Source organism: Trachinotus anak, unplaced genomic scaffold, assembly GCF_046630095.1.
Source record: "Trachinotus anak isolate AG129_WGS33_773 ecotype Australia unplaced genomic scaffold, CSIRO_AGI_Tana_v1 ptg000012l, whole genome shotgun sequence".
Taxonomy (NCBI): domain Eukaryota; kingdom Metazoa; phylum Chordata; class Actinopteri; order Carangiformes; family Carangidae; genus Trachinotus; species Trachinotus anak.
In genome coordinates this window covers 11,285,432-11,307,793 of record NW_027273863.1, presented here as the reverse complement: position 1 = coordinate 11,307,793, position 22,362 = coordinate 11,285,432, and the positions used below count along the sequence as shown (strand labels likewise).

Genomic DNA, 22,362 nt, shown 5'->3' with positions numbered 1-22,362 from the left:
CTGTGAATCATCATCTTTTCAAGTTTTCTTCAGTGTCAAAGTAATCCACTGAGGGTTGTGTGTACATGCATGGGTTCACTGCACAAAGGAACTGCTAAAAGCCAATTCAGCATATGTTTAGTACTGCCAAGTAGCCAAAACGGAAACAAATATACTTGTAGACAAAAAAATAAAAGAAGTTGTCGCTCACAGCATATTTCACTGAATCTATGGCAAAATTATACTTACGTAAACAATCACTTAGTCAAGTAAGACAAAAACTAATAACATGAGTGTCAAAATCCATCAATATGAACTTTTCTAAATATTTTTGACTCAGAAAATTGTCATCAATATGGTTCTTATATACCTGAAACATTGACACTTTATTTATTCATATACAGATATTATATTAATATTTATAGCACAGCTCACATGCAAACTGCCCAATGTATTGTGAAAATAACAATATAAGGTATACTGTATGTCTGATTATTACATGTAGTTAATCTGCTAAAAGCTTGTAAATAAAGACAGAGAAAACTGAGCAAAAAAAAAGAAAAGGTCTCCTGTTCAAAGCTGGACATCTCTTTCTTTCTCAAACTGTTCTCTCTCTCTCTCTCTCTCTCTCGCTCTCTCTCAAACACACACACACTAATACACACACACACACACACACACACACACACACACACACACACTAATACATGCACACACACACACACACACACGAAGCAAACTGTAACATACTAAAACCCTGCAGCCAATCATTGATGAAGCCTTCTCATTAGAGTGCATATTGATCAAGGTTATTGATCCATAAGATAAACCATCAGATCTGGGCCAAGGCCAGCAAATTAGAGCTCTGCTGCTGGCCAGTGCCATGACAAAAGCAATATTTTTTAACGCTCTGGGCTATAAAAAGAGGTTCAGTGCAGTGCTTTGACATTTGGTTATCAAGATTTCAAGTTTTCCCTGCTGTGCTGAAAAGACAGAAGAGAGACGATAAAAGGTGGTTTGAATAAAAGAGAAAAAAAAAAAAAAACAGGAAGAGAGACACCGCCTGCTACAGACCTCCAGCTCATCAAGCTATAAAAAACAGGCCGCTGGTGACAGAATGAGTATCAGGAAATTGAGGGAGGAGAGACAAGTGAGTGGAAAGAAGAAAGGGTGTTATGCTACTTGTGTCAAATCATGTTGGTGAGATAGAATTAAACTGTGTGACACTGACACGGTTATCATGGGATACATGTAATGACGACGACAGGCACACAGTGTAATCTAGACTCATCAACCAGCCCATTAGCAAATCACCTGCTAACACTCACATCATTAACCAATCAGCAGGACATCTGAAGAAGCATAATCACCTGCTCTCACCTCTTATCAGTTTGTCCATATGTTTTGTCCTCATTGGCCATGACCTAGCTCTGTTTCATAGTCTTTTTCTCCAGTGTGCTGTTGTTCACCTGCCAAACCTGATCTGACTGGAATGACACGGGGTGAGCAGCAAGCTGGAGATTTCTATACAACCCCCAGTACGTCAACAAGCCATATGAAAGACATCTATTAAATGATTATCTATTTTATGTGTAGCCATGACCCCATCCAAAAATGCTTAAGTGGCCTTTTGTGTATATTGGACATGCACATATTTGCACTATGCATCTCAACTATTAAAGCTGCTCAGCAAGATCAATACACTCTCATCCTACTAAACAGGGACAGAATAAAGAGCACCATCTCTATTCACACTGAGGAGCATTTACTGACCCTGAGAAAACACTGAGACATAAATACAAACTGCCTGAGCAGTCTGTCTGAAGGCATGGACACACAACTAACCAAACCCACTGCCACTGCTGCGCAATGCAAGCCTCTCTTGTCGAGATGCTCGAGCCGTGACCTGTGCTGCACCCAGTTAATTAATCCTTTCATATTTGTGTTTCCATGTGTGTGACAGAAATTGGACAAGTAAAAATCTAAAACCATCTTTCTGTGACGTTGACATTTCACTCATCGCTGTATCTGAACTGTTTTCTGAAGCTTTGTGTTGAATGTCTTTGTGATTAGGTCTACAGGCAAAATCGCTGTCTCTCTCTCTCTCTCTCTGTCTCTTTCCCTCTGTCTTTCCCTCTGTCTCTCGCCCTCTGTTTAGCTGCTGCAGCCACTCCACTCTGTGCCTTTGTTACCGTAGCAACCAATAGCAAAGCCAGGCAGAGATGTTCTGTTGCAGTAGATGTAAAAGCGAGGAGGGCGGGTTCGCCCTCTAACACATACAGTACATACGTGTGAGCATACATGCACGCACACACATATACACACACACACACACACGCGCAAACACACACTCACACACTGATGCATTCACTACAGCATTAACCCAGATCTATGTACATTCATATGAGTGTACATGAACACATACATGGACACAAATATAAGGAGGTGGGGGTCCCCTCTCTCACAGCAAGGAGGGGGATGGGGGAGCTGCAAGCATTTTGTCTCCACATTATCCACACCCTGGCAAGACAGTACAGCTCATTTGAAATCAATAGGTCAACAGTGGAAAATATCATTTGAAAACACGACAATACATTTATTATACACTGACTAGGTTACTGCTAAGCCTCTTTGACGCTTCAACAATATAATGTTCAGTCTGACTGGAGAAGGTGGTTGATCATTGTATCATTGTTCCATGTTTACGTAAAAGCATTAAGACTCATTAAAGATATCAACTTTACTGGACATAAGGCAAGATGTGATGTCACAAGCTTGATTTTGAACATGTGAAGAAAACTTTCTTTTTGCGTTTGTCCAGTGCAGCTCTTAGACTTCCTCTGTTGGATTATTATGACTGTTAATTTACAAAAAAATTAAAAAATAAATAAAAAAAAATCAGGAAAGATGGATTCAATAGTATAAACTGTTAAAAAAGATATCAACATCAAGACTTGACTGAAATAGAATCCTTTACACCCTCTTCTCATTTGTAACACACTTGCTCCTTGAGGACAGTATGCAGGTTAAAGCCCGGAATAAAGCAAAATGGCCTGAGGGTAGAGACACAGACAAGGGCTAAACTGGGAGAAGTGGGTCACCTTCACACTTCAGTACTCCACCCTGCAAGCACTATAGCTTCATTAATAGACTTAAAACAGATTTTCACTGAAAATGGAAAAGGGGTGAACAAAATGTAACTCTGAGAAATTTCAGAATGGTTTTCTTACTGTGGTACAGTGATTCAAGACAACATTAATGCATTAATACAGAAGTATTAATGTTGTGGGTCAAAGAAACTTTGTAAGACTTCACAAAATAAATCTCCCATAGTTGTCCACCAACATGTGCATCATTATTACTTATCAGATGTTACTTTCAAGTGTGTATCTCAGGTTAAAGTTTTAGAAGTTCCCAAATTAAAGAATTGGATTTACATGATACCCATCAGGTTGTGAAACAGTCCAGCTATAGTCTTTGATGTACCAAGATGCATTTCACACTAAATAGTAACAAATAACACTGATATTGTCACACATTTCATGGATTCTATACTTAAACTAGAGACGATCTTGTGATGGTATCAACATGTTGACACGAGTACTCGCGGGCCAGTGTTTGATTATTACATTATTTCATGAGTACACAGCACTCATGGGGCCGACCACATCCATCTTCGAACTCTGCCTTCTTTTTGATCTCAACTACACACTTGTAACGTTTTGTGACTGTATCTTGCAGAGTTGTGGTGCTATCACGCTGACAAAATCTGTCCATAGACGTATAAACACCTGCCAGTGTACTCAAAACCACCTCCATGGTAGTTCCCAAAACAGTAGGTGTCTCCATGACCCCATTTTTCCATGATGACACACACACACACACACACACACACACACACACACACACACACACATACACACACACACACATACCAGGCACATGCTGTCACAGCTGGCAAGCACAGAATTACTGTAAGATTGAAGGAGCATCTCTAACTTTAACCAAAGGTTTCTGAGGAATGTTTTCAAGCTTGGATTTGAAATTGCTACTTGCTGATGAACCTCTTAACCTCTACAGAAAAAGCAGATTAGCAACTGAATCTAAAACATGTTATATTATAATTTATTTATTTAAATGTGCTGACTTTATGTTTGAAGATAGAAGTTGAGAATTCTCTCATACACTTCTCTGAAGATGAATTGTGAATCTATATATTGAAGCACTTTTAAATTCAGCTTGGAAGATAAATGTACAGCAAACACATAGCTCTAAAGAATCTGGAAGGGTAAATGCCCAAATTATAACTTACATGTTACAGCTGGCCCACAAGCCTACCACTATGTAGCCTTCACTGTATACAGTAGGTAGCTCATAACTCACACTAAACTTCCCTGTTAAGCAAATAGTTTCACATCTTGAAACAACTCTTATTTGCTTTCTGGTGGAGCGTTAGATGAGGAGATCAATACCACTCAAATATCTGTCTGTTAAATATAAAGCTTCAGCCAGCGGTCGGTTAGCCTAGCTGAGCACAAAGTTTGGAAGAGAGAAAATATCTGCTTACCAGCACTTTTTCAAGAAAGCCAGAGTGTAAAAACAAGTTTCTTGGCTGGGAGTGGTGAGTTTGTGGTGTCTGCCCCATATATGATTTTTGTTTTGTATCTTTTGACAGTCTTGGAACTAAGCTAACAGGCGGCTCATGTTAATGTACAAGTATGATAGAGGTATCATTCTTTTCATTTAACTCTCAAAAAAAGCAAATGAACATATTTCCCAAAATGTCAACATGCTCTTAATTTTACATATTCATGTTATGGTGCTTATTAAAGATTACTAGCTAAATTTGTTCATTCCACATGTTGGGGCTTAAGATTTTGATGTAAGTTTAAAATGGCTGCAGTGGGAATAATTATTTGTTGTATCCCTAATAACAGGTGGAAAAACCAGTCGAACCACATGGTGTCAAAGCAAACAGGCTGGATATTTTTTCAGATTCACAGACTTGTTCACATGCAGTCATACACAAACACAGGGAGAAGCAAATGTGCACAAAGACACGCACAATCCTGCTCTCGTCAATGGTGGAATCACTGTGTCAAGTCTTTATCTTATCAAGTTAGACGCGATATTCCCTCAAGAGGCTGCCTGTCTCCTCAGCGCAGGTCTAATCAGAGTTAAGGGAATCTGTCTTTGGCTGTTAAATATCCTAAAATACTATTCAATCTACAGGGTCATTTATATGCTAATGCAAAGGTTACCTCTGCATAGGCCTTTGATGCAGCTGTGTGCTATTAGGTTATGTGTGAGAAAGAAAAAAGATAGCAGGAAGAGAGAGATAGTGAGAATGAATGAGTAATGAAAGAAGATGAAAAGAGGAGATGGTAGAGAAGGGAGATGAGGGAAAAGAGAGGAGAGAGGACACAGAGACAGAGAGGAAGAGAGAGATATTCCCTTGGGTGAATGCCATAGGTAATTAAAATAGGATGGACAGAGCTGGAGTCTAGCCAGAGAGAGCTCCATCTCCCCTCAGACTTCTTCCCCAATCAGGCCTCTGCCCTAAGCCAAATTGCTGCTAATGTCAGACACATAGTAGTCTACGGATGCAGTGAGTTATCAGTTTATGGATAATAGACATGTACATACAGTAGGATAAACATACTGCTCAGAAATGCAACTAAAAAGCAATTAAATGTTGTGTTGCACAAATAGCAAAATTTAGGCGACGAAACATGCAATGCATGTATTTCTGGTACTGCACTGTGACAGAAATGCACAAAAACTCGCATGAAAACAACACACACACAAACACACACACAAACGCACAGAATCCTTTTAGTTTACTATGTTCGTGGTCACTGACATAATGCATTCCCTAGCCCCTCACCCTAACATCAATCATCACAATCACAACCATGAGCCAGCCTTAATTCTGGCCCTAACCTGAAGACCAAGTCTTAATCATGAAACAGCATTCTGGTCCCCACAAAACTGTTGGACCCCACAAGTACTGTGTAGTGGGCTCCTGGTTTTTGGACCCCATGAATACAGTAAAACAATAGGCACACACACACACACACACACACACACACACACACACTCACAAACACACACACAGGCACACACATTTATGGTGCTGTAGAAAGCTGCAGCAAGGGCAAACGTTACTAACCAGAGTTTGACTGCAGTAAGCACATATACATTCACTGCACAGCCCAGAGCGAGCACATGAGTATGCAGTGCACACACTCAGACACACGCTATGAGCACACAGTCGAACACAAGCAGTCTAATTACACAACAGTGACAAGGGTTTTTAATCTATGAATTTGATCTAATTTTAATGTTGTTATTATTCTATTTCGTGACAGTATTAATGGTGCACTTTATACTCTACAAGGTAGTCCAGGACATCTGTCTCTAGGGAGCATCTTTTCTTCTTCTTAACCATGTCTTAAGGTAACCTTTGTGATTATCTAATATGCAGTACAATGAAGACTAGTCTTATTGTCTGAAAATTGGTGTTTTTCTTTTCATGAAAGTAAACAATGAAACCAGCCATCAATATCATTTTTTTGTTATGTTCTTTTGGTTTGTTTGTTTCTGTTTCATTGACCACAGCCCAAGATTTCCCTGCCTTTCATTTTTCCACTTCAACAAAGACTATGCTAAATAGGCTGTGCTAATGCCTCAACGTGGCAGCCATTACCATATATCTCATGCCCTGTTAGCGCCTTCTCTTATGCTGCTGTAAAAGGAGGTGCAGGCTGAGAGGTAGCTCATATTGTCGTCATGTCGTTCTGTGTGCTGTGATCACCACTAAGGGTAAATATAGCTCTTCTGGCAGAAGTCTGCTAAGAGGATCACAGCTCACAATAGGTGGTCGCCACACAACAGATATCAAAATGCCAAACAACCTGCTTGTGGACTGACGTGTGCACACATGCACGTGCTGCATGCACGCACAGATGCGCACACCTACGGCATACACACAACATGCGCAGAGCCGACACCTCCCCTGAGAGCCTTCTCTCCACCTTGCAGGTATAATTGTGTTTCAGCTATACTTTGCTCCTCTCCTCTCAGTTGTGACTGGGCCTCAGATGAAAAGCCATAATTAAAAGAGAAAAGTTGTGTTTGTTGCGGAGTAGGGATGGATATGGGAGAGGACAGGATGAAGGAGAGAGAAAGATTAGCCACAACAAAGCTTCATCAGGCTACAAAACCATCTCGAGTAGCTGGGAGACAAAGGACTCGGATGTGCCTTTATCTCCCAATAAAAAACCCTTCCAATCCCTCCGGCTAAGCTGCCATAACTAAAGCCTGCCTTTGGGTAAGGTGCTTGCTGAATTTGTTGGACAACAAAAGCAGAAAAATATGTGAAGATAAACCAGGCTCCTGAGAAATATATATACCTCCATTCATTTTGTGCAAAGAAGTAAAAAGTCAAGCGCCTCAGCTGTGGCATTTGAGAAAAGGTTACCTGGTTATTTGCTTATTTTGTTTGTGCGTGCGTAGACGTGGGTGAATGCCTTGGTGAAAGCATGAAGTGGATGGTCATTTTCTCACTTTGCAATTTTGTGATGCAAATGGGATCTCAGAAGGTAAGAGATGAGACTACTGCTATCCTTCGAAGTTGCTGTGCTATCACTCACAACCCAAATGCCAGGCAGTTAGACGGGATGACCAGCTGCATATGCAAAGAGATGAGTTCATTTGAGAGACAAACTAGCTCATACCTTCTATGGCCCTCACATACTGTACACAACAACACCCACAGACAAACAAATGGTAGACACAAATAAAATACGAACATGTGTGCCATAAACATTCATGCCATCACGTGTATGCAATTATCTCCATGACCCCTGGATGCGGGATAATTGGAGGTGTTGTAAAGTGATACAGTTGACAGAACAATAGTCTGCAAAATGAGCACACATGTCAGCATGTTATAACAAGTGCAAAGACCACACAATTTGCACAGCACATGTATGAAAAAGAGCTTGCGCCTCTGGGGAGAAACCAACGTAGACAGAGAGCCATAAAACTGAAGATACATGGCTACTGTAAAGTATATGAGGGGTGTTTACATTGAAAACAACTGCAAGGCATTATTACAGGCATATATGGCTTATAAAGCAACAAGCTATTTCGGTCTTCTGAACATCATTTGTGTTGTGGTGTCCAGTTTATAGTACCGTGGACAATTTACAGCAGAGTTTGCTACAGGTAAAGCTCCTCGGCTTGTGTGGTACCAATCATGTTGATTCTCTCCTTTTTAAACATCTGGAAGGACTTGTCCAAAAGGCTCCTGAAAGCCTCACACATCAACATTAAATGTTCTGCATGAGGGGGTTCATTTTAAATACCTGTCTTGGGATATGAGCTAATTTCTGACAAGTAAAGAAAGAATGCCTGCGGGACTCCTGAACCTCTGGCCTCCTTAATCCTGCAGAATGACTCCCTAAGGTCCACACTCATAGGACCCCATTGGAAAGAGGTCACCCAGCAGATGCCTGAGCAGCTTGGTCCGTCTGATCTTATCGCCCTGGGGTCTGTGGGCTCCAACACCCCTTTCAAGTGTTGATTTTGTTCTAAAGAATCCCACCAAACCCTACCACCAGATAAACGCTGCGCTCTGTGTGAAACTGGAACCTCAAAAGCTACTGTATCTGGCTGCTTTTGAGGAAAATAAGCATTCCTAGTCATGACTCTGCTTTACTTTATGATTGGATTAGTGAATAATCCTGTCTACTTTCTGGCACAGACAGGGGTGGTTACTGTTAGGGCAGATGGGAGTTGATACAGCAAGTTTGGGAAGTTAATTAAAGTTAATCTAAACACTATAAGAGCATAAATTCCCTTATGTATAGGCAGAGCAGTCTCTGGGAGGTATCTCCAGACTAAGTGAAAACATGGAAATCTACACTGAGTATAGGTTAAAAATTACAAGAAACATTTTGTAAATCTTTTAAAATATATTTTTAAAAAATCTTTTGCTAGCTTCGACACAGAGTCCTGCGTTTAAAATCAGCTCAGGTTTGGTGAAAAGAAACAAGTCATTCCTGTTGGCTCATATAAAGTAGGAATAGAAACGTGCAGGTTTATAAGCAGATCCGAGCCCAGCACAGTTAGAATAAGGGGAGTTTGAGTCTGTCAGTGTTCCTCTCTGTGTACCAGAGGTAAAGAGAAGCAATTTGTCGCCGATTGCCTGATGTATTCTCCTGGTGATATAGGAGCGGAGAAGCTGTTAGGTAACATCTCTCTCCTTCCAACATCTTCTGTCTGTTTCATCTCACAGTGAAACAAACACAAAGACACACACGCACACACACACACACACACACACACACACACCTGATCTCTGACTGTCATTCAACACATTTCTAGAAACGTGCTCCTTAGCAACCTCAACACACTCATGTGCTGTTGATTTACTCTCTTTATGGGTAGGCTGTATTATGCTGCAATCCAGTCTCATTTTTTTTCATGCTTGAGCTGCTCTGTTTGCAGCTTAGCATGTGTGATTGAATACGCTCCTATGAGATCAATAGAGCTCATTAAATGTCCCTGTGGGCAGTTGTGTCACCCTGAGGCCCTCTCTCAGATTGCTTTTACCTGCAGTCTGCTTTGCCTTATTGCTTCAAGTGGTTCCAACTTTGTTTGCAGCGTAATTGATTTTATAACGGAATTACTCAAGCCTGAGATTTGCATGCTATTTTCCTAAATGTACACTTAAGCATCCATTTGGTTGCCTTCTTTATGAGCTGAGGGTGCTTTGGTATAGCTGTATGTTTGGGATGGGCGGGTGTTAGACTGCCTTCCAAAGGGAAGCTGAAGGAAACAGTGGCTGCACCTGTTGTTCCCTGCGGTTGCTGTGTGGTGGGGTCAGCACCTGCTCACACGGCTGCTGTGTGGCTGTCTGTGTGGGCAGCGGGGATAACAGGGAGACCATTCACACCCGCTCAGACTGCTGTCTGCAGCCCCTCTCCCTCAACGCTCCTTCACTCTGTGCTTTCTGCTCCATCATTTCTTTTTCTGTCATTTACATCCTCTGCCTATCACCCTGTAGCCTATATGCCAGATTGCTATCTGCCACACTTTATCCTTTGTATCTCCCAATCTGTCTGTCTGTGTTTCTGTCTCTCCATCTCCTCCTTTTATTTTTTTGGGTCTCCAACCATCTCTCTCTCTTTTTTTTTTTTTTTTTTTTTTTGCTTTTCAACTCACGCAGAAACACAAACATAAACAGCAGCAGCTGGGAGCTGTTATAGTCCTTCTGTGGAACTGGATGGCTTTTAGTGTGAAGGATGAAGGTGTAAACAATAAATAACAAATAACTACTAAATCATCTCAGCAAGAGCTAAGACAGCAGTGAGTGAGCATTTAACTCGGGCCATAGAGGTTGAGAGTGTGCACTATAGTTATGGGCAATTTAGGTGGCAAGCAATTTTAAGTGCAGCCTACAGGACACATGTCGGACAAAAGGTTTTTTTTTTTGTATTTTAGATATTCATCTGTGCAGTCTCCAGTTGTCCAAAGTAAGTCAGTCTTCTAATTAACTAATAACTATATTTCTTTGTCTTTATTTGGACTTTTCTTTACATACCAGTAGACTAATAGCCTGCTGTGTGCGTGTATCATGCCACTCCTGTTACTCCACTGTGAGTGATTAATGACATAATCAATTGGCATTATGGCTTCCAAATCATCAGATCTGACCTTTACTCTTGTTAAAAGAAAACCTGAAGCAAACATTTAATAACACCTTATTAATTTACACAGGGGAACAATTAAATATAGCATTTGAAAGCAATTAGATCACGACCTATGATCCGGGTCGTGATCTCAATAAGAATTTCAATCAGGCTTTGTGCTCGTCTTTGCAATGCAGCGTTATAATGTTTAAGTATTGTGATCTCTTTTTTTTTTTTTTTTTTTTTTTTTTTTTTTGCTGAGACATCACTTCAAACCTACGTGACAGAAACAATGTAAGATCCTATGCAACACGTGAAAGAACGACGATATGCAAGAAAGATTTGCACATGATATGGAAATAAAACATCCAACTTGCAGCAGACACAAAGAGCAGTTCATGTCCACAAAGGTCCAGACGATGCCAGGCAGACATCTATTGGTTAACCCGGAGGAGTGATAATGCAGCATCGCGTTTGATGGCAGTAACACAATTGCGCACATGCTGTATATACCTGTTCACCCCATCCCATCCTATCCACCCCCCACCCCCGTCTCCCTCACACAAACCCTATCCATCTCTCAATCCCACCATTTGGCACACTCACCGCACCAGATGGCCAGGTATAGGGAGACTGTGGCAGGTGCCAGTCGCCAACTCGCCCTCTCCGGTCGCTTTTCTTCCTCTCTGTGGAGAAAAGGGTGATGGATACCACGGCTCTCCGTGTCCAAAGCCTCCCTGAAATAACAGCAGCTCCCCAGCCGCACCTCACCTGTCTCTTCCCTCTACGGTTCCTGCGCGTCGCCGTAGCATCACCGTTTACCGAGCGCGTCCAAAACGCCCAGTCAACTACAAAACGTTTTTTTTTTCCCCCCTTGGAGAGAAAAAGTCCGTAGTCTTAAGGTTTATACAGGAACCTGTTAGGGTTTTCTGTGATCCAGATTACGTTCTCTTTCCCGAAAGCCTTGTTCAGACCCTTGCAAAATCCCAGATCCTGCAACTGCGGACTGTATTAAGTCTTCTGCCAGGGGGGACCGGCCGGTTGTCCGCACTTGGTCAAGCTACGGCTTTCAAAGCCACAGTCAGCAAAACGTAATCCTCTTTTTAAATTTACAGTGGCGAGGTGAAATGTCCAACGTAGAGCAGGCACAGTGACGGCAGGGGCCCATAATTCACACCCCCTGAAACACAGTCCTGCAGTGGATCAATGATGAATGGAGAACCTCTCTCTCTCTCTCTCTCTCTCTCTCTCTCTCGCACACACATACACATACACACACACACACACACACACACACAGACACACACACACCTTGTGTTTGATAATGTTCAGGAAAGTTGTGACTTACAAAAACATAAAAAAACATAAAAGCTTAATTGAAGAATATAACATTTATTATAACACAATAGACTTAATCATGGCAATAGTATAGAATAATGATATAGTTTTTTTTTTATCTTACAATGAGTACAAAGGTATCTTTAAGATAAAGAAATGCACCTGCACCCATTTAGAGGTTTTGAACATTACTAAAAATACTGTTTTTTTGTAGCTTGCAAAATGTATAGATGGAAATATGTATCTGGATTTTTTTTTTGCATAATGATTTGATGCCAAATAATTCTGGACTGTAGTTGAAAGGTACAAACATCTCTCAAGCACTGTGCTTAAGTATAGTCTTCAGGTAGAGTAACACTAGGCCAATTCATTTAGCTAAATATTTCATACTTTTACTATATTTCAAGAGGAAATATTGTATTTCTTACGCCACCAGATTTATTTGTATTTCACAGTTATAGTGAAATCGATAAATAGTATTGTCCCAGAGTGAGATTTATCTGGACATGTCTGGATCCATACACACAGAGTCAGTGAGGCAGTTTGTTTAGGGCCGCAGTGGCTGAGGAGACAAAAGTTTTGCCAAAGTGAGCTCTTCTTCATGTTAAAGTCCTGCATCTACGACCAGACAGCAGTAATGTGATGAGTGGATCGAGGGGGTGATCAGTGTCATTTGCTGTTGTGAGTTAAAGGTGTGTGATGGATCTGTCTTTCATGTCTCAGAGATAAGTGGAGGGCAGGCAGATGATTTTTACAGACAGTCTCTAAAATATGATGCATTATTATAGAATAAACTGCCCAACAGCAAACAAAGCTATTAAAACTGGCTCCCACTGGAGCAGCTGCAACATGAAGGTGTTGTTAATTAATTAATCAGATAATCTAATCTTTCATAATGTGTACAACACCAAAATAGCTCATGCTGCTGCATAATGAGTAACTTCATTGTTGATACAAGAACATTTTGCTTGTAATACAAATCTACTTTTAATTCATATTTTAAATGCAGGACCTTTATTTATAATTGGAAATTGTAAAACTGTGGTAAAGGAGTTTTTAAACATTCAGACTGGAATGAACATAAACCACAAACACCTTGTTTGTGTTACATGCTCTATAGCTTTAATATTTAATCCACTTTCCATGTTGGATTGAATGTGTGCTTTTGTTGTTGTTTTGTTTTTCTTTTTCTTTTGTTCTTGTTTTATTTTATTATTTTCTTTATCACAATTGAGTGTGTTGTTGTTATATGTATGATGTTTTAAGACAGGGTATTATCAAGTTAATTTAGTGGAGAAATAAATAACTGAAATGTTGTGAAGTATAAAAATGGTAAATGAATACATACACAACCCTGTAAGTTATTTCCCCCATTAGTTTCATAGCCGTGTATATGTGCGATATAAATGTGATGATACTAAATTATTCTCTGGTACATTTTTTGAAGTTTTGAAAAAGGAATACGGCCTTACGTCACTTCCGGCTATAGTCGGACAGTAGTATAAAAAAAATATCTGGTTGCCATGAATTTCAGCTAGCTAGCCACCGACAACTGTCAGTACACTTGAGTAAAACCATCCATGTCAAGACACAAGAAGGATTGTCGAAGTCGTGTGCTGCTTCTGTGTACATATAGGGGCACACCAGCCTGGTTGCCGACATACTGTGAATTGGTAAGTAGCTAGCTTTGAGGCTATCGTGCTAGCGAGCTAGCCGCCGCCGCTAGCTGGTTGCCTTGCTAACGATAAGTGATGATATTTTGACTGTTAAATGCCATTAACCTGCACAGTGGCTAATGTCTATCAGTCGCTGTTATACGTGGCTTATCTACATTTCCAGGTGTCGGTATGCTAAGTCAACATACCGCTGGCGTTATATCCCCATCATCCCTGGCTAACATTAGAGGTTAATATCGTTGTTAACCATGTAGCTACATTAGCACATCAGTCGCTGTCTCTGTGTTGAGGGGGTGTTGTAATTAGTCACCAGTGTCCGCGATCACATCAGGGCATCTGAATCACTTTAATCCTGCAGTGAGAGTATAGCAGCCTCAGTACATGGTGTATGTATATAACTTTTACCATAAGAAATGCTCTTTGGTAACAGGAGGTGTACAGTGATGACTCTAGCATCTGGCGTTCAACCCTTTTAATGAGTACGTGTTGTGTGTAATCTTTGAATCAAGGTTATCTCTTCCTCATTGCTGTGAAGCCAGGTTACTGTTTACATTTTGGTCAATGTTTAATTTTTGTTTAGTCTCAAATGCCATATGTTATAAAGCAAGAATCAGGACATGCACCTCTGAATATTTATCATCTGTCATTTAATATCAGCACACAACAGCTCCAGAAAGAGTAATATCAAAAGACCAGGCCAGCTAAGTGGTCATACCAGTGTGACTGCATGTTGCCATATACAGCTTGTTGTCACATGACGACAAGCCATTTTAATGTGTTATCTTTTCTTTTGTAACTCAGATCCAGCAGCTCAGTGACTAGACCAGAAGGCTTTGGCACCATTGTGTGCCGGTTCATTCCAAGACCCAGGGATTTCTGAATCCAGGTATGTTCAAAACAGAATTTCTGTCCAGGACTTCTCTCAGGAGACTGGTTAGGGGAAGTGAAGCGAACATAAGATTTGATTGAACAGTCAGTCACCTGAACTGAATTCGCAGACCCTGATGCATTTCATCTCTTTTTCCATGTATTTATTAGATGACTGTTAAAACATTTGCCTCAAGTAATTGTTCCACTGCTTGTTTTGTCTTATAATGAATAAGCCTTATATTATATTTAAAATGTAATAATCCCCTCTGACTAGAGTGGAAAAAGCACAGTGGAAAGCCCTGCTGTGAAATAAAGATGCAAGTCCTGTTCTTATTCTGTTTTTCTGCAACCTAATTACTTTGTTGCCCATGTTTATTTTTCTACCAGAAGATGAACGGTCTGTCCATACGAGAGCTATGCTGCCTGTTCTGCTGCCCCCCTTGCCCCAGTCGCATTGCAGCCAAATTGGCTTTCCTCCCTCCAGAGCCCACCTATGCCCTCCTCCCTGACCCAGATCCAGGTTCTGGAGCTGGAACTGCATCTGGATCCAGCTCTGGAGCTGCCCTGCCATCACTTGGAGCCCCAGGACTGCGTTCCCGATTGGCCACTGGTAGTGGAGGTGACAGAGGAGGAGGAGGTGCTGGTGCTGGTGCTGGTGCTGGTGGAGGAGGAGGAGGAGGAGGAGGAGGAGGAGGAGGAGGTGGTGGTGGCGGCGGCGGTGGAGGTGGCAGCAGCAGTGGCGGCAGTGGCGGTGGAAGTGGAGGTGGAAGTGAAGGCAGGTGGAAGCTGCACCTCACAGAGAGAGCAGAGTTTCAGTATTCACAGAGAGAGCTGGATGTGACAGATGTATTCCTGACCAGGTCCAGCCGAGGGAACAGGGTTGGATGCATGTACATTCGCTGTGCCCCCAATGCCAGGTGAGACACACACCACCCCTGAACACGAGACTGAATGTGCCTCCATACACACAACAACACTGTATGACTGTGTTTTGCTTGTGCTTGTGCCTTTCTACACATATAGTATTCTCAGTCATACAGATATATCCCACAATTTTCCGTCAACTCTGGGCTTTCCAGTTCAGCAGTGTTCCTGCTTAACCTCAGCCTGCTGCCTAACTTCCTTCTTTCTTTCTTGCCTCTTCCTCCTTTGTCTCTCAGGTTTACAGTGTTGTTTTCTCATGGTAATGCAGTAGACCTGGGCCAGATGAGCAGCTTCTACATTGGCTTAGGCACACGCATCAACTGCAACATCTTCTCCTATGACTACTCAGGCTACGGTGTTAGTACTGGCAAGCCCTCTGAGAAGAACCTTTATGCTGACATTGATGCCGCCTGGCATGCCCTGCGCTCCCGGTAAGCTGGCAGAAACTCTGTTCCCATCCACCCAGGGTCCTAAATTAACAGCCAACAAGCACCAAATGCCAGTGTCAGTGTCTTTAGTAGATAAATCAGTAAGGGTCACTCACATCACTGGCCAGTAACACTTTGTGAAAATAACATTTGGTTGACTGAGTTTTATACAGATTTATTCCCCGCTGACCATGGTATCCTTTCCGACCATCAGCCAGTCAAATCAAAGCTAAATAATGGCTCTCGCTCAAAGAGATTGATGATTGGGCACCACATGCTGAGCTCTACATGAAGCGGCAGCATCTAAAATTCTGAAAATTAAAACTTCCTCTTGTTTATCTGTTGCCAGTATGGTTAATGAGCCTTATGTTAGTAGAAACATTCCCAGATGACAGCATAGAGGTGATTTGAGGCCACTGTAAAGTTAAGATTTAAATACAACAAACATTTATGTGAATGTGAATTCACTCACACAGCACCTTATTATGTACTTAAGATAATATTTAAACAGGTGGGGTAAAATGTATTTATGTCAAAATGGCTGGTAATTATTATTACATTTCATTTTTTGTTTGTTCATGGCTTTGCAGTCCTTGGCAAGTGAGCCTTCCCACTCTTTGCTGATTATGTTCTCTTTCAAATCTGTGTGTTATTATTAACATGAAACACACAGATTTTTGTTCCCATGTGTTGGACTGATGGGCTTAATGATCCATGCATATGAAAATTTACACCCTTGCACATCAGTTGTTTTGTACTTGACATACAGGTATTTACAGAATATAAGTGACTCTTTTTCTGACATTTTATACTGAAATCTGTGTGTGTGACCTCAGGTATGGCATCAGCCCTGAGAATATCATCCTGTACGGACAGAGCATTGGCACAGTGCCCACTGTAGACTTGGCATCACGTTTTGAGTGTGCTGCTGTGGTCCTGCACTCCCCTCTCACCTCTGGTATGAGAGTGGCCTTCCCTGACACCAAGAAAACATACTGCTTCGATGCTTTCCCTAAGTAAGTCTCTCGACTAAGAACATATTTCAGTTTTATTTTCTGTGTTGTCAATGTTTTAAATATAATCTTAGAAAAAAATGACATTTCACTCAAAATGTGTCTTTTCATATCAAATGCTCATAAGATATTTATAGGAAGCTCAAATGAATTGATGAAAATTCATCACTGTGGTAAAAGAATTATGAAAATGTTAATTAAATGTCCCGTGGTGTAACCAGCTTATGTGCAGTTGCCCACTCTGTTCCAAAGCCAAAATATTTCATTTTTAAATGCACAGCTTCTGTTAAAATGCTGGTAATCATCAGAGCATTATAGTGCAACATAAAGCAGTGATGAGCACACTCATAAGTCACTTTGAACAAAAGTGTCAGGTAAATGAATGAGCTTGGGATATATATATATATACATACACACACAGTATATACTGTGACACAATAGAAATGTGTTTCCTGTCCGAGATCTTTCTAACCTCATGTGCCAGATAGTTTGTTACACAGAACCATCTGAGAAGGCTTCGTTAGAAACTGCTTGGAAAAAGGCAGGTGCTTTCAAAAAAATACTTGGCAGGTGATTGGATGAACCATCTATCACGTGCTACCCTCAGCCAATCAGATTCTGCATCCTTCCCATTTTTTTCACTATCAGGAGAGCCTGTTGGTTAATCAAACTCTTGCCATAGCGACTCTGGAGAAGAATGAAAATATCTCTTCCATCAAAAAAATCCTTCTGTTCTGTTCTTTGCTCCTCTTTTAATGAAGAAATACTCCCCAGTTCTGATATAATGGATGCTATAGCAGCATCTACACTAACCTCTGTAGGAGTCACCATAGTTAATGAGCAGTTGCCTCTGCTGTTGTCACACCTAAGACGCACCTATAGCTGCCAGTATGATTCCTTCCTCATAGGATGCTGATTGATCTGGACCACCGTAGTTCAGCCACAAGTGAATAGTTTTGAGCCTGGCAAGATGGACTCAGAGAAATCCAGCTGCCTCACAATGTTAAGCTATTTCCATATCATTTATATCAATTTAGTCACCCCTTATCTCTGCTTACATTAGACCACTGTGGGCAATGTTGCATATCATTGAGCAAGAGTGCAAATACATACTTAAAAGGATTTGTTAATTTTTTTTTTTAAATTTTTTTTATCCCTGTTGGATATTAGCTTTGCAGTAGCTACTGTTCCTGGGGTCCATATTGTGTTGCTGTAAATGTTATAAATTATCTTGATTTGTCAGGCGTTACATTCTCTGGATTAGTCAGAAACACAACTTCCCATCTTGGTGTTTTATGTACAAACAGATTCACAGTGAAATTTCTGAAAAGTTAAAGTTGTATTGTTAAGTTTATCACCATGTACTACCATAATGTGATGTAGTGTACTTAACCTTATTTTGATTTAACAGTGATAGTTGGTAACATAATAAGCATTTGTAGGAACGGCAATGAAAACCTGTCATTATTGGAATCTATTGTAATTCAACAAGCTGACTACATCTGCTTGTTTTTTCTTTGTCAAAGAAGAATCTCAAGTCAACAGGGCTGAATGTTTGATGCTTTAAAGAAAGATTTTAGATGTAATGTCACTTAAATGCATCTCAGGCATGTTGACTAAAATGCAGTCTGTGTTGTTAGTGCGTTAATTGCCTCCATTATTTAAATTTTTCCACCAGTATCGAGAAAGTGTCAAAGATCCCATCTCCAGTGCTCATCATCCACGGTACAGAGGACGAGGTGATCGACTTCTCTCATGGTCTTGCCCTGTTTGAGCGCTGTCCCAAGGCCGTGGAGCCCCTCTGGGTTGAGGGAGCCGGTCACAACGACATTGAGCTTTACAGCCAGTACCTGGAGAGGTTACGACGCTTCATCAACCAGGACCTGGCTGCACAGCATGCCTGAGAAACAAACTACAGCCTCTCTGCGTTTGTATGAATGAGACTGTGTGTGTGTGTTTGTGTGTGTGTGTGTGCACGAGTGTGAATGAGACTGAGAGAGAAAGAGTATGTCAGTATGTTTGCAAAGTATGGGTGAGAAATAGACCTAAAAAGGATGTGTGATTTTTGCCACATCTGTGTGTCTTTGAAGCAGCACACCTTAAGGTTAATTTTCAACGCAACCTATCTTTTGTTCCCTGTTTTAAAGGTGAGAACATTTTATAATCTCTCATTAGCCATATCCATCTGTATGGTGGAGTGTGATGAAAATGTTAAAAACAAGAACTAAGATGAAACAAAGTTTTTAATGTTGGAAAAATTGTGAATTGCAGCTTTAAAATGTGTTTACTCACATGAATTAAGAAGGAAGAACAATGTGCTTTGTCCAAAAAGGCACACAGATGTTATCTTTGAGTGTGACATGTTAGTGAATGAATAAATCATGGATGTGTATGTCGAGTGTATATTCATATCTCCATGGACCTGTGACACCTGAATAATGTGTGCAGGTGTATGAGTTTGTGTGTGTGTGTGTGTGTATGTATGTATGTGTGTGAGTGAGGCAGTGCTGAAAGAAATGGTCATCCTGATAACTTGGACAACTGCAAGTGGAGGAGGATCATGGAGACTTATCAATAATGATTTTTTTTTTCTCCTTTTTTGCAAGTGTATGTATGAAGAATACCTCCACAGCTTGACCAGTTCTCTCTCCAGTGGACAGTGGACAAACTCTGGTCAAGCATGTGCCCCCCCCTTCCTCCCCCTCCACTCTCTGTTTACCTGTTAATGGACATCCGTCTGACTGCCAGGGCATTTCCCAAGTTGTTATCCAGCTAACACTAACCTACTCTTTTTGTGTGGTTTGGGGGTCCATCTTTCCTTTGTCAGCTACGGTGGATACACATGGACTAGTCTGGAATACTGTCATAGCTTGTATGGCTGTTGGGTGTCTCATACTTTCCTCTCCCTCATTTCTGACTCAAAAGATCACAGGATGGCCAGCTTCCATTTAATTTCCTGGCTGTGCTGTAACTTTAGCTTTTTACTGTCCACAGACTTGCAGCAGCAACTTGCAGGGAATTATTTTGATTTCCCCGTATTGCTTTTCCCACCGAGTCCTACATATTCTGAACAAGAATGATTGTGTGGTTGAAATGGAAACAGGTCTCCGAGAGCCACACTGATATCATCTCTGGTTATGTGGATATTTCTTAGGAATTAGTGAAACGGCTATAGAAGTGAAGGTTAAGTCAGTAATTTTCATGTCACATTAGATGGGTTTGCTCTAAACAGAAGGCTGTAGCCCTTCACTGATTACTGATGTGTGACGTTTTAAGGCTGGGCCGACTTAGTGACAGCAGACGTAAGTCAGATTTAAAGGAATAGCTTGACATTCTGGGAAAGGCACCTATTGACTTTTGTGTTAAGAGCTAAATTAGAAGATTTATGCCGCTCTCTTCCAGGAAGTGACTGTGCACATAACCTGCCATAAAACCACAGAGGTGCTAATAGGCATGATAGGCTAGTTTTTTGGTACCTTTAGGCACGACGTTTCCACCTGTTTCCACTTTCCAGTGTTAACGCTAAGCTAAGCTAACTGGCTGCTGTTTCTAGCTTCATAGTTACCGTACAGACATGAGAGATTTATTGATCTAATCATCTAACCCTCTGCAAGAAAGCAAACCAAGCATATTTTCCAATGTCAAACTATTCCTTTAAAAATTTGGTGAACATACCCTTTTTGGAGGCTTTGAGGGTATAACAAGACAGAGTAGCTGCTCAGTTCACCAAACTAATGAGGATTATGTCCGTTCAGAATAATCATGCTTCGTCAGAGCCATACTGATTAACTTGTAGTCTTACTGCACAGTTTGTTTTCCAAGTCTTGTTCCAGTAACACTCATCACCAGAGTTAGACAGCCTCCCGTTCATCTTCACCCTCAGCACATTTTCTTGTAACGTTTTTGTCTTGATGTAGTTAATCCAAACGTGTTTGTCGTAGTGTAGGGCCATGGACTGTTTGTTTCAGAACCATGCGTGTTGATGTTATGACTAACAATGTGATTCAGATCGGGCACTAGGACGGGACATCATGTCTACTATAGCTCTGTTTTAACCTCTGTGGCCCTAAAATGTAGGAGCTCTCTTATGGGTGGCAGCACGCTTCATGTCTGACACAAGCCATATTTGAGCCTCTCACTGTTGGTGTGGTGCAGGTTCCACCACACAAACCTTTGCACATCAACACACACATATACACACACACACACACACACACACATACACATATACACGTTCAAACACAACATGCACACACACATACTGTAGTATACAGTATATTTACACATTTATATATATCAGATCAAGCATGACAAAAGCAGGTCTTAAGTTCAGCACTATTGTACAAAGCATCCAAAGTGTAATAAGGGTATAAAATGTAAGTTTGTGTGTCTTCATTATTATTGACTGTCTTCTACAGGCCAGCATAAAGGATACTAGCGTCCCGTTTGAATATGTACTAATAGGCCCTGTGTGTAGACCTGAAAAAGTACAAGAATTGGTTTTGTAGTCGCAGGCTAGCGCCACATTTCAGATCTACACAAGGTGTCTGCAGCACAGGAGACCCATCAGTTTCAGTGAAAGTAGCTGCAATTTGTTAAAGGGAACATGTACTGAACTAGCACTGATCTGATTGCTCCATTTTTGGGAGTGCGAGTGGGTCTAAGTAAGTGGTGGAAAGGTTACCAAACACCACTTGCTTGCTGTCATCATTTCGAACAGGGAATTTCTCTAATCTCATCCTGTGCTTCGTGTTTCTGATTATGTAAATAATGGAAATCTGTTACCATCTTGAACCAGGGATCTGAGCTGTCAGAAGAATTAGAGAAAGTTATTGCTTTTCTCTAAAAATAGAAGTAGGCCTCAGATTTTCCTGGACAGGTCGTATTATCAGGGAAACCACTGGATCCACTTTTCATTCATGGGGTTTGGTTCAAGAAACGGGTTGGAAATTTGCCGTTTTATTGATGCACCACTATGGTTGACGTACATTGTATCCTCTGGCCCTGAATGTTTATTGATGGGGGTGGGGGGGTGGAACAGTGAAAACTGTATGCATGTCTATTGTGTTTTGCCGAGCAAATGATGGGGTGGGACGTTATCTCTATTATGTATTCTGTGTGAGGATAAAGCTGAACTCATGGCATTGGAACAATGAAGCGCTTTAAAAAAAACAAACAAAAAAAAAAACGGGACGTTTATTTGAATTTTTTTTTTTATTGCTGATACTAACTGATGTATTGTTCTGAGTTTTGTGCTAGAGTTTGAGTGGGACGGTGGTGGGTGGGTGGGTGGTTGGGGGGGCTAGACCATATTAGTGGGCTGTTTATATGGTTACTGTACTTACCTATTCTATTCTTTGTATTATGATTTGTAATTTTATGTTGCTTTTTTGAACTGAGAATATGATGTAATGAAATTAATTCATGGGACTGA

The 22,362-nt window shown here is 41.0% G+C and overlaps 2 protein-coding genes across 3 annotated transcripts in view; one reads left to right on the top strand and one right to left on the bottom strand.

Moving 5' to 3' along the window:
• Window positions 1–11,900, bottom strand: part of LOC139629691 (semaphorin-6B-like) — a 29,205-nt gene extending 17,305 nt beyond the window's left edge. The window contains exon 1 of the mRNA XM_071492465.1: window positions 11,286–11,900. The gene's annotated coding sequence lies outside the window, so the exon portion shown is untranslated. The remainder of the gene's footprint in view (window positions 1–11,285) is intronic.
• A 1,589-nt stretch (window positions 11,901–13,489) lies between these two features.
• LOC139629875 (alpha/beta hydrolase domain-containing protein 17A-like) overlaps window positions 13,490–22,362 on the top strand; it is a 66,842-nt gene continuing 57,969 nt past the window's right edge. The window contains exons 1-6 of one of the 2 annotated variants that reach the window (XR_011693066.1): window positions 13,490–13,690; window positions 14,495–14,579; window positions 14,951–15,480; window positions 15,724–15,918; window positions 16,752–16,931; window positions 18,607–18,909. Coding sequence is in view for 1 of the 2 variants with exons in the window: in XM_071492805.1 (XP_071348906.1) it covers window positions 14,954–15,480; window positions 15,724–15,918; window positions 16,752–16,931; window positions 18,607–18,832 (1,128 nt within the window). In the remaining variant the exon portion in view is untranslated. Of the gene's footprint in view, window positions 13,691–14,494; window positions 14,580–14,950; window positions 15,481–15,723; window positions 15,919–16,751; window positions 16,932–18,606; window positions 19,705–22,362 lie in introns of those variants that run through there. The other variant, XM_071492805.1, reaches the window with a different exon arrangement.